The following is a 13,766-nucleotide window of genomic DNA, read 5'->3' on the forward strand; positions in this document are numbered from 1 at the left end:
CCACAAGCATTGTGATGAGGTTGATGTAGCAATGATTCCAACTATCATCACAATTGCTAGGGTGTCCATTGCAATTGTGATGTCAGCCACAAGCATTGCGACGGGGTTGTTGTAGCAGCAACGCCAACTGCCATCGCAATTGCCAAGGTGTCCATCACAATTGTGACATCAGCCACAAGCATTGTGATAAGGTTGCTGTAGTGGCAACGCCAACTATCATCACAATTGCCAAGGTGTCCATCGCAATTGTGACGTTAGCCACAAGCATTGCAACGGGGTTGCTATAGCTACAATGCCAACTACCATCGCAATTGCCTAGGTTTCTGTTGTAATTGTGATGTCATCCACAAGAATTATGACGAGGTTGATGTCACAATAAAGTGGTTGCATAGTGATGGATGGGCATTGTAATTGCGATGGTATAGGATAGATGTTGTAATTTATGACTAAAAAACAACAATGTCTATTACTATCACAGTGGTGACACATTGCTATCATAGTTGTGACACATAGCCATCACAAATCGATGCCAAATGTATTAGTGATAGTTCCTCTTTGTTAATCATGGTCTAAGACCACCTCAACATATGAAACAAACCTCCATGAGATCAATGAATGTATGCACCCCCCCAATTTGCAAAAATAATTAATCAAGCCCCCCTAATGTATCATTTGGCACTTTATAGGTAGTGTGTTTACAATAGGCCACTTGCCAATTTAGGCCTTAGTGGACTTCTGATTTTTTTGTTTACAACCTCATTTTATAGTTCAAATCTGGAACTTTACAATGTAGTTTAGAAATAAAACAAAATTGAAGCAATACAATGCAAAGAAAGGACCTATTTCTAAAAGTGATATTTCTATCCATACAAGCCTATAATCTAATTGTAGATCTAGAAAGTAGACAAAAAAAATGCACTTTCAAAAAAAAAATAGAACCTAGTTTAGAGTCTAGATGAGCCTTTACTAAGCATTTAAAGTTGAAAAAATTGGGATTTGCAATTTGCAGAAAAATTTAGGAACAGAGAGCTCAAACATCCTACACCAATGTGTAGATCACAAAAGTCTACCCCAAAACAAAAAAAAAATTCTCAAAAAAAGGAGTTTGTATGAGGGAGATATCATTATTTGAAAATCACCTCTATAGTTATTTTTCTTGAATCACCGTCTTTATGCCTCCAAAAATCAAATGACTCTAATTTTCACCTCATATGTCCAATTTTGGTGAAACAAAAGTTGATTTGGGGTTTTTTGACCTTCTAAAAATGATGCAATATCTGATTTGCACTAGCAAGCTCCAATCTTGTCTTGCAAAAAATCTCTCCTCTATAGGTGTAATGGCCAAACAATTTTCAAACAAAATATGCAAATCCAAAAAATAATGCAGAGAAATTGTAGAGACTAAAATAATAAAATATGCAGATCTAAAATGATCACACCAATTCTACAAATTGGGCCTTCGAGTGCCAGTTTGCAAAAACAATTTGCCTCAAATTTGACTATGGCCCAACATAGGCAAATTTATAGTCAATTTTCACTTAATGGATGCTCGGGATGCAATGGTGAGGTTTGCTTTGGCTCTAGATGCTCTCAATATCCGTGGATACTTCAAATATGAATCGAGCTATCCTCAGAGAGGTGAAACAAGAATGGTCTCCAATGGCTATGAAGTGACGCCTCTATGGCTCTGATACCATGTAAGAATTTTTCTTAGGACAAAATCACCCAAGACTAAGAAGCACAATAACTAGCACAAAATAGACTAACAAAGTATGATCAGAATAACATTATGATATTCAATTCATTGTAACTGATAAGATAGTACACTAGAAGTGCCTATATATAAAGGCCTTTAAGATGTTTCTAGAATGTCTAGGAGTTAGCAATATGATAAGCCTCACAACTAAGCACATGTCCACCAGAAGTGGGTTATCCTCCTTTAATCACAGGAGTTAGTGTGATGATGAGAGGATAAGCCTACAAAGCTATGTCACATAACATTATGTTGTAGACACCATGTGCTTAATTAAGAGTGCGAACAACTTTGTTGTCAACATGACAACTCAGTTGATTATGCAAACTCCATTGATATAGACACCATGTGCTAAATTAGAGTTGCTTACTCCTATGTTGTTGACAACTCATATGAGTACACAAACTCCTAGGTCTCTAACCTAATAAATAATAAAATAATGCATTTATCCTAAGTAAACTTAAGTAAAGTGTAAATAATAATTATTTACACTAACAATTTCTTACTTAAAATTCTCATATTTTCCTTTACAAATTATTGCCTTAGAATATTGTGCATGTCTTTACTTGGACATAAAATTTGGATTATTGAAAATGCTTTCCTTAGGAGCTACATTATTTATCACAACCTTGAAAAGGCAGGGTCAAATATGGCAAGTCAAAGCAAATGGACATCTTTTTGTTTATGCTAATTGATGGTAGATTCTAAATGTGCGACAATGATTACAATGGGTTAGATTCATCAATAAAGCTATACTTATGTTCTTGTTAACATGTAACTTCAGTACAACATATATGTATAATCTTGAAGAAGAGATGCACAACATTGTACTTGTGCCCTTTCCATATGATAATTTAGACATTTTCAATCCTTGGGATACCACTTTCTTCATTGGCACAATTAAGTATTAAAATAAGAGTATTGCATTTTGATTAATTTTTGTGATCTGGTTTAGATTAACCTCTATTGAATATTAGTTTGATTTGTTTTCATTCATTAGGGAAAAGACATTTTTATATTTTCTTAATGAGTTGTGGATGTAGATGAAACTGTTTTGAAGAGGGTAGGATTCCTTGTTTGTCAACATGGTTGCTACATCTTGTCAATGAGTATTTTCACAACATATGGAATATACATGCTTGTAGAGTTCAAATCATAGTACACTAATTTGAAGTTTCCAGCTTGCTTTCACATTAAGGAGCATTGTTCTTGATCATGAAAGCAAGTATTTATTTCTAAATTGCTTTAGTTATTTGAGGACCTTCTGTATGAACCTAATACATGTCATTGCCAATGGACTTAATCAACATAAATAATTTTCTGTGATATGTTTGACATATTTATCTAGAATTATGCCATCCAATGGTTTAGTGAACAACAATAGCATGCAACTCCAAATACATTTATGATCTATGTATTAAATATTTATTGTTTAATTCAAAACAAACATACAAAAGTCATGTTTGGCCTTATTTGAGAAATCTTGTATGTTCAAGTTATAGGCAATGTGATCCAAAGGATGTGATCGTTGCACCAGTGTGGTCCTTATTTTTCTTAAGACTTAAGTCACACTTTTATTTTTTAACTTCTTCATTTCATCGCTACCAAAAATTTACAATTGAAGTCCACGAATGAAATAGGAAATTGAACCTATGTGGAAGTATGTTGAAGATGGTTGTGTCAATTTGGGGTATTCAACTAAAATGATATGCAAGCCAAATTTATGATTCAACATTTTGGATGAATGTGTACGAGAGCACAATCATGAGGTATTGACTCAAATAATTCACACACAATCTTTAAATGGGCACATTGATCATAGCTTTTCCATCCTAATCAGTGGGGTTATAACCATTTATAGAGCTCAGTGATACTTGCTCATTCATCACATGTACACATTCAAATATTTCATCCATTGTTGATTGTACCTACACATGCAGAGTATCCACTCTTTGTTTGGGGATGCCTCGAGACGCCTATGTCTCTAGAGTTCTCTATCATGGTAGGAACTAACAATAGAATACCAAAACTACCAATTTTTTATTTTAATAATTAAGCAATCCATCGCAATTGTGATGACTTGTCTGATGGGTAGTTATTGCTCCAACAACATTTCCGTCACATAGCATCACAGTTGTGATGACCACTTTTGACAGATGGCTTTCACTCCAATAGCATTGTTGTCACATTGCATCATCGTTATGACATCCTCATCTGGCGAATGGCCATTGGCCCTGCAACACAGTCATTGCACAAAACATAAGACATCGTAATTGAGACAGTAGACCGTCACAATATCTGCGACATGAAGAACTCTTGCCCTTTCTTTCTTCCAAACTGTGATGGCTTTAAGCATCCTAATTGCGATGGATGAGCTTATTATCACAATTTGTGACTGCAAAAGTCTGACACCCATCGGACGGGAGCCAATTTTTGGTACTGTCACTCAGGCAACGAGTGGCCATTACAATTAGAGGCCAAATGTAGTAGTGTATAAAATCACGAGTTTAAATATATGATTTTTTGAAAAAATATTTATTAAATATAATCACATATAATTAATATATATTTTATTTAACTATTTATTAGCAATTTTTTTAACAAATCAAATTTAAAATATTTTTCTTATTAAAAATAATTTATTTAAAGTTTTTTAGCAATTATTCGTTAACAAAATACTTATCAAATGTTAGTACATTTCCAAAGAAAAATTGAAGTATTTATTTTTTGAAAAAAGAGGGGTAAAAACTTTATTGCAGAAAAGAACAAAGCAGTACAAAACAACCCAGGGCCTAAACCCCAGGAAACACTAGAAACCACAGAAAAACCGAAGAGGCAAAATCAACTTTCCCTGATTCCACTTACATCCTCTGTCAACATTCTCTCCAAGTCTTGATGTAACTCACCTGTTAGCTGCTCCCACTCATCAATCCGCCAACCATCTTCATTTCCAGATGCCCACTTTGCCAAACTATCAGCTGCCCTATTCCACTCCCTTGGAATATGGATATAAGATACTGAATCCATCATAGAACTAACCTATAAAATCTGTTGCACTATCAAAGAAAACTCCCAACTAACATCCGAATACTTCCTCTCAAGAAGAAGATTCATAAGAACTTGAGAGTCAGATTCACAAATCACCTTGCGCCACCCCAGAGCATGTGCCCTCTACAGAGCATAAAGAATAGCCATTCCTTCCATTTGATTAACAGTTTGCATCCCTTTATTGATGGAGAATATAAAAACCACCCTACCAGTAGAGTCCCTACCAATCCCACCTATACCAGCCAACCCTGGATTACCCCTAGAGGAACCATCAGTATTAACTTTTAAAGTGCTAGCCGGAGGGGTCTTCCACTTCCCTATCCTCTGGACTTTACGTTTCGCCCTTCTGCCTCTCCTAACACAGGCAAAATCTGGAGAAATTCCTTCAATTCCAAACCTGTCAACCAATACAGCATCATTCCTCTCAAGAGGCATCACCACCTCACTTTTAGCTAAGACTGTGTCCTGGATCATACCCAAAATTCTATTCCAGACCTGCTAAATCCCCAAAGCTTCCCCCCGAAATATTCTCTGGTTTCGTTCCAGCCAGACTTGCCATAGTAAGAAGGTAGGTCCAGAATACCAAACATCCTGTAAGAAGGGAGCCAGGGACGGGGGCCTCCCCAGTCTCAACCAAAAATCCGTCAGAGAGAAGGCATGAAAGCACGAGCATTTCCAAACCTCCCACCAGAAATGCCATAACTGTAGAGTGAAAGAGCATTGGAAGAATAAATGCACAGAGTCATCTTCCTCACTATTACAAAGGATACATCTCGACGGACCAGAAAAACCCCTCTTCCGAATATTGTCCCAAGTCAGGCACCTGTTCCAAGACAAGGTCCAAATAAAGCAGTTACATTTTGGCCAAGAAATTGACTCCAAACTTTCTTCCACCATTGAACCTCCCCTCCTACCAGCTGCTGGGAGAGCAACTCTAGATAACTAGAGGAAACAGTATAAATGCCCTTGGGATTAGGGGACCAGGCCAGCACATCTTTACCCCTAAGGGCATTACAGTCCCACCCCAAAAGAATGAGCTGGAGCTCAGCCCGCTCTGCTTCCGAACCAAAAGTAGGCCACTCCCCCGGAGTCTTCCACCTTGCCTCCACCAGCTGACCCTGAGGGGAAAAGGATTTAAAGTCACACACTCTTGACCATCCAACATTACAGAAACTCTGAGCCAACCTGTGCAAATGAGGATACTGAAAAACCAAGGGAGGATACCCATCCCAAGCGTCATGCCAGAACTGAGCCTCTGAGCCACTTTGCAGATCCAATGGAAGCCAACCTTAATGAGCGCCGCTCCTTTCTTGAGAGTACTCCAAATCATAGAGCCTTTCCCACACAAACCATATCGAGGAATATCAATATGGGGGATCCTTGGAAGGTACTTCAGAGACAAAATTCTAGCCCAGGCTTGTTCCTTTTCCGCACACCAATGCCAATACAATTTAGCAGCTAGAGCATTACCAGTTAGCACTGATTATCGTAAACCAAGACCACCAAACCGTTTTGGGCTACAGACAACCTCCCATTTGACAAGACTCCACTTGGTTGCAGATAGATTACCAGCCCATAAAAATTTTCTTGCTGGGAATCTAGTTCCCTAACAAAGCTCAACGGCGCCACCTGAACCATACTCCTATAGAGAGGAAGAGCTTGAACCATAGATTGAATCAGTTGGACCCGCCCAGCAAAGGATAGCCAGTGGTGGGTCCAATGAGTAACTTTGGCCTGGAACTTATCAAGAATGCCCTGCCATGACTCCTTAGAATGCCTACCACCAGAGATAGGAATGCCGAGGTAGGACATCGAAAGACTTCCAATTTGGAATCTGAGTATCTGAATGATTCTCCTCTGAATAGAAAGGGGAGTATTAAAGAAATAAATGGAAGATTTTTCCTCGTTAATCATCTAACCTGAAGCAGCAAGATAGACATCCAACACTTTGCGTATATTAGAAGCCTCCCGAATGGTAGCCATACCCATCATGGAAGTATCATCCAAAAACTGAAGGTGAGATTGCACAAGAAGCCCTCCTCCCCATTGCCAGCCCTGAATAAAGCCCCCTTCAACATTCTTTTTTATCAACTGCCCCAGACCTTCTACCAAAAGAAGAAACAAATAAGGAGATAGGGGATCACCCTGCCGTAATCCCCGAGAAGCACCAAAGAGGTTAGAGTGTTCCCCATTAATCAAGACTGAGAAAGAAGTCAAATTCACACAACTCATAACCCACCGAATCCATTCCTCCTCAAAACCAAAGGCACCCAGCACCCTTTGGAGAAAAGACCAACGGACTTTGTCATATGCCTTAGCCATGTCCAACTTAATGAACATAGCCTTGTCTTTGGAATTGGCCATAGAATGAATAGTCTCAGTCGCCACAACCACCCCATCCAGGATCTGGTGCCCCATCACAAAGCCACTCTGTTCTTCAGAAATTAACATTGGAAGCCACTTTTTTAACCTGTTAGCTATCAGCTTAGATATAATTTTATAAATAACATTGCAAAGAGAGATAGGGTGGAATTGACTAATCCAATCAGCCCCTTCCCCCTTGGGGATGAGAGCAAGGAAAGTAGAATTCAGAGCCCGGAGCATTTGCTTGTTCCTCTAGGATTCCTGAACAACTGCCAGTAAATCTATCTTGATAATATCCCAAAATTTCTGGAAGAACCCAATCGGAAAGCCGTCTGGACCTGGAGCTTTTCCTTTTTTCATCTGGAAAATAGTCCCTTCTAATTCCTCCAAAGAGATGGTGCTCATAAGATGCTCTTTCATTTCCAAAGAGACTAAAGAAGGAATACAAGAAAGGACTTGGGCCTCTTCAATCGAGTCCCCCTGTGAAGCCTCCCTAAATAAAGACTCAAAATACTGTACAGCTTCGCTGAAAATATCCTGAGAGGAAGAGAGCATCTCTCCCCTATCATTCACCAAGGTAGATATGGAGTTACCATGTTGTTTGGCCTTAACTGAATTAAAGAAGAAAGTAGTATTCTTATCACCTTCTTGAAGCCATTCAACACGAGCTTTTTGTTTCCAGTAGATTTCCTCTCTCAGTTCCCACTCCTCCAAAGTTTTCAGAGCCCTAGCTTCCTCCCTCAACAAATAATCTGACACCCCTTCTTCCCTTAACAGCCTGGTAATATCATTCAACTCAGCCTGGGCCTCATATTTCTCTTGGAAAATATTACCAAAGCAATACCTGTTCCATCTTTTAAGCTAATATTTAACATATTGTAGGAGTTTAGCAAAGATATACATTGTTGTCCCAAAGGCAGGTTTACCATCCTTCCACCACTCAGCTACATAGCCATATAGATCTGGCTCCCTTAACCACATAAGCTGGAATTTAAAAGGAGGCTTCTAAGGCAACCGATTGGAGGAGATAACTAACTTAATGGGCCAGTGATCCGACCCTCTCCAATCTAATATCTCAGACTTGGATGACCATAATCCACCCACCCAAAACCAGGATATCATGAAACGATCTAGTCGCTCCGCAATGCAGTGATCTCCTATTCTTCTATTATTCCAGGTGAACTGGCCATTACTAGGCTTGATATCTACGAGATTGAGTGCCGAAATGTTATCCCGAAGAAGCACAGAGGAGGGCTCAAGTCTTGCCATACCCCCCCATTTTTCAGAGAGGTCAAGAATAGCATTAAAATCTCCAGCAATAATCCATGGCAAATAAGGGAATAGCCCATGAACAAAATGAATATTATTCCATGTAAGGATCTTACCTTGGAGCTCAATGGGGGCATAGACATTGGAGAGAAGAACAAACTCTCCAGATTCGTAGCACAGAGAGACCAAGGACACCGATGATCTAAAAGATATCCACCACATAGGCTGAATCTTACGAGGGTTCCAGAGGAAAGCTACCCCCCCTGAAGATCCCTGAGCACCAATGCACTGACATTGACCATTCTTCCACAATTTAGGAGCTATACTCATCATACTCTCAACAACAACTTTGGTCTCCTGCAGAAAAAGAACATTAGGAGAATGAATTCTAACCAATTCTCGAATAGCTTTTTGTCTAGGGCCATTGTTCAAGCCCCTTGCATTCCATGAAAGAATGATCATTTTTGGGGAGCCAGGAAATGAGAATCCAAGGTCTTGACAGCTCCTGACTCCACCAGATTCTCCCCAATCATTTTAATCTTCTCCATGTCCTTCTTACGGCCACTTTTACCACTTTTATCAGAAACCCCCTTCTTGCCATCCTTCTGAAGAATACCCAAGAGAGGAGAAGACTTGCCACGCTTATTCGTATCCGAAACTACCCTCCTTGCAGGAAGGGCCACATCCCCTGCATCTTGACCTCGATCAACATTTAACCCCGAAGGCACCTGAGCCCCTGCCTGCCCATCAGTGACCATAGGCATAGCAGGTTCAACCTGTGGAGCGGGAGGAGGGTCAGAAGAGACAATCACATGATCAGGCTCCACAACCAATTTAGCCAAGCTACTAGATCCTGGAATAACTTCTTGCTGCCCTAGTTCATCTAGGACTTCAAATCTATTAAAGGTATCCTCCTCCTATCTCTCCATCATAGTCCTCTTATGACCTCTATTACGATTGCGAGCCTTAACCTGTACAAAGCCCTCAACATCCTTTTCCTAGCCAAAATTTGGCTTCTTCCCTTTATCAGCCCCAAAATTGTGACGAGGAGGGGGCGGAGGCTTCTAATCGACCGACTTGGCCTTTGGGGACCTACGCAGCAGGTGACCATATTCATGACAAAGTCGGCACCGGAAGGGAAGGGTCTCATAATCAAGTTGCTGCACCCAAGAATGTGGCCCTGCGCACATTTCAACTTCATCTGGCAGTGGTCTACTCAAATCGAGCTCCACACAGATTCGAGAAAAAGTCATGACCCTCTTCCTAAGTGTTTGGGTTGAGGACCCTACCGGTTTCCCCAGCATCAAAGCAAGCATATGGAAAACATCCTCCCGACAACACTCTATTGGAAATCTGGGTAGCCGAACCCACACTGGGACCCTATTCGGAAGCTCCTCAGAAGGGTTAAATCTTGCATGCCATGGCTTGAAAAATAGCCCAACCTAGTTGTAAAAATATGGTCCTCCTTCAAATACCCTATTACGATCTAACATGCAAGTGAATGTAACCATGAAAAAGTTGTTTGCAAGCAACGTGACATCCATTTCACCCTCCGGCGCCCAGATTCTCTGAGCCCAGTTTTCTAGAAATTGAAGGGATACTCTTAAACCCAAAAATTTACAGTACAACGAATGCTTTGAATAGTATTCCACATCCTCAGCAATCATCTCGTAAGGGATTACCAATTTAGGTCTTTCTTTACATCTCTCCAGGCACCCGTTAATCTTTGTGATCCGAGAACTGCTGGATGTATTCGGTGCTGTAACCCTAGAATTCTGAGCAAAAAGGGCATTAGCAAACACCCTCACCCCTTGATTTGGCAGATGCATGTCCTCCGCATCATGCAAAATGATGTCCGGTGAGACCCCAGATGGCTCACCCCTCGACATTCTTCCACCAGCCTGGAGTAAACACCGTGGGGGTCCACGAACTAGGCGCCGCACAACCCCCAGTCCCCTCTGCCCGCAAAACAACCCAAGAGCAGAAAACACCCGGCCAAAATGGCGTTACAGGCCAAACACCAGGCCTCCCGCTGACTGAAACACTTACCCTCGCAGGCGCACGCACAGAAAACTTGGAGCGGAGCTAGGGCACGGCTGCCCTAGCTCGTCAACCTCTCACAGATGCCCATCCGCCAAGCCGCACGATTCCGTTGGCACTAAGTTCACTCTAGAATTGTGATTCAATTTATATCCTATAATCTTTCTCAACACTTTAACTCCATTTTCCTAGATCAGGTCAACTCTCATGTTCCTTCCATCAAACTTAGTCTTCAAGTTCATCTCAACAATATCTCTTACATTCCTATCATTAACTAGATTACATCCTTCATTTCTTAAACCCATCATTAAAGTATTTATTTACTATTAATATTTTATTATTATTATTTTAGAAAATAAAACTAAAATATTTTATTTTTTATAAAATTTAAAAAATAATGAAATAAATTTTACTATTTACAATTTAATAATAAAAAATGTTGATTAAATAATTTCTTGAAAATATAAATCATAATAAAATGATCATATAATTTTGCTTCAAATTGTATCAAACTTGAAAGTTGATTATTACTAACAAAATTAGAGCACTTGTTTTTTTTAAACCTTTTTGATAGGAACCATTTATGCTACAATCAGCTTTTAGTTTTATTTTGAATATTTCAAGAGCATTTGAGATGGGACTAAAAATTATTCTAGAACCTAAGCATTAAGTGCATAATCTCAATGCATAGTAAAAGTATGTTCTATTAATCTTGAGTTTTGGTAAAGGATACTTTGATATGTTATTTGTTAAAGACTTTGTAATGAAATATGGATAGTTGTGTTTATGCTTTAGAAACCATTGATGGTAACTAAAGGTTTCTTAATGCAAAATAAATAATTGGGATATGAATAAATGAGGAGATTTTTAAAGAATGTATGCATGAGTAGACAACAAAGTGTTAGGAATTTTAAGTAGAGCAGGTAGTTTCTATTTATAGAATTATTAGATTTAAATGGTTACAAATATGAAATTTTATTTTAGTCAAGTAAAATTTTACCAATTTTTATTATTACTACTATTTATTCATATCTTTTATTATTTAACACAAAGTTTATTTATAATATTTAGTTATTACTTATTAGTATAATATTTATAATGTAATATTAATATTTAAATATCTTATTTGTAATAATATTTTTGAAACAAAGGGTAAAAACTTTATTAAACTTCAAAACAAAGCATTACAAAACAACAAAGAGCAAGAGCCCTAGGAACCAACAAAAACCACAAGAAAAGATAAGAACTAGATCATCCCTCCCAAATACCATTCACATCCTCTGCAAGAAACCTCTCCAGATCTTGACATAATTCGTAGGGCATATATTCCCACTCATCAATCTTCCAACCATCTATATTCTCTGACGTCCATTTGGCTAGACAATCAGCTTCCCTATTCCATTCCCTTGGAGTGGACATAAGACACTGATTCCATCAAAGAGCTAACATGTAATATCTGCTGCACCATTGTAGTCAACTGCTAGCTAACATCATAAATCTTCCTCTCAAGAATTAGATTGACCAAATCCTTAGAGTCAGACTCACAAATCATCTTACGCTACCCTAAAGCATAAGCCCTCTTCAATGTATATAGGATAGCCAAGTCCTCCATCCTATAAATAGTCTGCATCTCTTCATTAGTAGAGAAAATAAAAACCATTGATCCAAAAGAATCCCTACCAATCCCACCAATCCCAGCTAGATCTGAATTACCCCTAGATGAGCTATCTGTATTAATTTTCAAAAAACTAGCACAAGGGGGCAGCCATCTCCCTATCCTTTGAACTTTTTTCCTTGCACATCTATCTCTTCTAACGTAGACTAAAGCTAGAGATAGCCCCTAAATTCCAAAATGATCAACCATCTTAGCATCTCCTTTCTCAACCGGTAACATAATCTCACTTTTAGCTTCGACAATATCCTAGATCATTCCCATAATTCTAAGCCAAACCTGTTGGATCCCCAATTTTTCACTGTGAGAGATTCTCTTATTCCTTTCAAACTAGAGTTGCCAAAGCAAAAAGATGGGTCCAATATTCCAAACATCCTAGAAGACAAGAGCCGAGGAGGGGGCCCTTCCTAGTCTCATCCACAACTCAATTAGGGAGGAGGCATGAATGCATGGGCATTTCCAAACACCCCACTAGAAATGAAAGAGTTGTAGGATGAAAGAACATCAAAAGAATAAGTGTGGAGAGTCTTCCTCCCCACAACTATAGAGAACACACCTCAAAGGCCTAGAAAAGCCCCTCTTCTGGATATTGTCTCAGGTCAAACATATGTTCCAGGCCAAAGTCCAAATAAAGCAGTTACACAATGGCCAAGAAAACTTATTCCAAACTTTCTTCCATCAACGAACCTCCCCTCCACGAGTTGCTGGGAAAGCAACTCCTAATACCCTGAAGAAATAGTGTAAGCACCCTTGGGATTAGGAGACCAAGACAACACATCATCATCCATAAGGGCACTATAGCTTTGATAAGAAAGAATGTAATGAAGCTTAGTGCACTCCACCTCCAAACCAAAAATAGGTCATTCCTCTAGGTTCTTCCATCTCACCTCCAATAGCTATCCCTAAAGGGAAAAAGACTTAAAGTCACGCACCCTTGATCATCCTGCTTCACAAAACCTCTAGCACAATATATACAAATAAGGATATTGGACAACAATGGGAGGGTAGTCATCCCAAGCATCATGCCAAAAATGCACGTATGACCCACTCTTGCAAATCCAGAATAGGCCACCCTTAATGAGCGCAACCCCTTTCTTAAGAGTATTCCAAATAACTAAACCCTTCCCTGTCAAGCTATATTGAGGGATATCACTTTGAGGAATCCCTGGAAAGTACTTTTGAGTCAAAATTCTAGCCCACACTTGAAACTTGTTCCACATACCATCACCAATACAATTTGGCTGCCAAAACTGTACTAGATAGCAATGGTTGTCATAATCCAAGACCACCAAATTATTTTGGCCTATATACGACCTCCTGTCTAAAAAGGCTCCACTTGGAAGATGATAAACTACCAGCTGATAAAAATTGTGTTGCTAAGGAATCAAGATCCCTAACAAAGCCCATCAATGCAACCTAAATCATACACCTATAAAGAGGGAGAGCTTGAACCACAAATTTGAGCAACTGGACCTAACCTACAAAAGATAGCCAATGATGGGTCCAATGAGTGACTTTTACATGAAACTTATCCTAAATAGCTTCTCAAGAATCCCTAGACTACCTACCAATTGAAATAGGAATCCCAAGGTAGGGCAACAAGAGACTCCCAATATAGAA

The 13,766-nt window shown here is 39.2% G+C and overlaps 1 protein-coding gene across 1 annotated transcript; it reads right to left on the minus strand.

Moving 5' to 3' along the window:
* Nucleotides 1-6,715: 6,715 nt before the first annotated feature.
* On the minus strand, nucleotides 6,716-8,896 carry LOC149571035 (uncharacterized). The gene is made up of 3 exons (XM_089815673.1): nucleotides 8,202-8,896; nucleotides 7,612-8,009; nucleotides 6,716-7,002 (listed from the first exon to the last, which is right to left on the minus strand). The coding sequence occupies exons 1-3, from the start codon at nucleotides 8,894-8,896 to the stop codon at nucleotides 6,716-6,718; spliced, it is 1,380 nt and encodes a 459-aa protein (XP_089671799.1).
* Nucleotides 8,897-13,766: the final 4,870 nt, after the last annotated feature.

The sequence above is a fragment of the Cupressus sempervirens genome, chromosome 2 (assembly GCF_028749045.1).
Source record: "Cupressus sempervirens isolate cs-2001-9-10 chromosome 2, ASM2874904v1, whole genome shotgun sequence".
Taxonomy (NCBI): Eukaryota; Viridiplantae; Streptophyta; class Pinopsida; order Cupressales; family Cupressaceae; genus Cupressus; species Cupressus sempervirens.

Excerpts from the sequence above, each read along its gene's own strand:
- LOC149571035 (XM_089815673.1), bottom strand. The coding sequence starts at position 8,896 with ATGATCATTCTTTCATGGAATGCAAGGGGCTTGAACAATGGCCCTAGA. Across the intron at positions 8,010-8,201 it reads TCGGATCACTGGCCCATTAA|GTATTGCTTTGGTAATATTT; the intron begins GTTAGTTATCTC and ends AAGATGGAACAG. Across the intron at positions 7,003-7,611 it reads AGAGGCCCAAGTCCTTTCTT|TCTTGATTAATGGGGAACAC; the intron begins GTATTCCTTCTT and ends CTTCTTTCTCAG.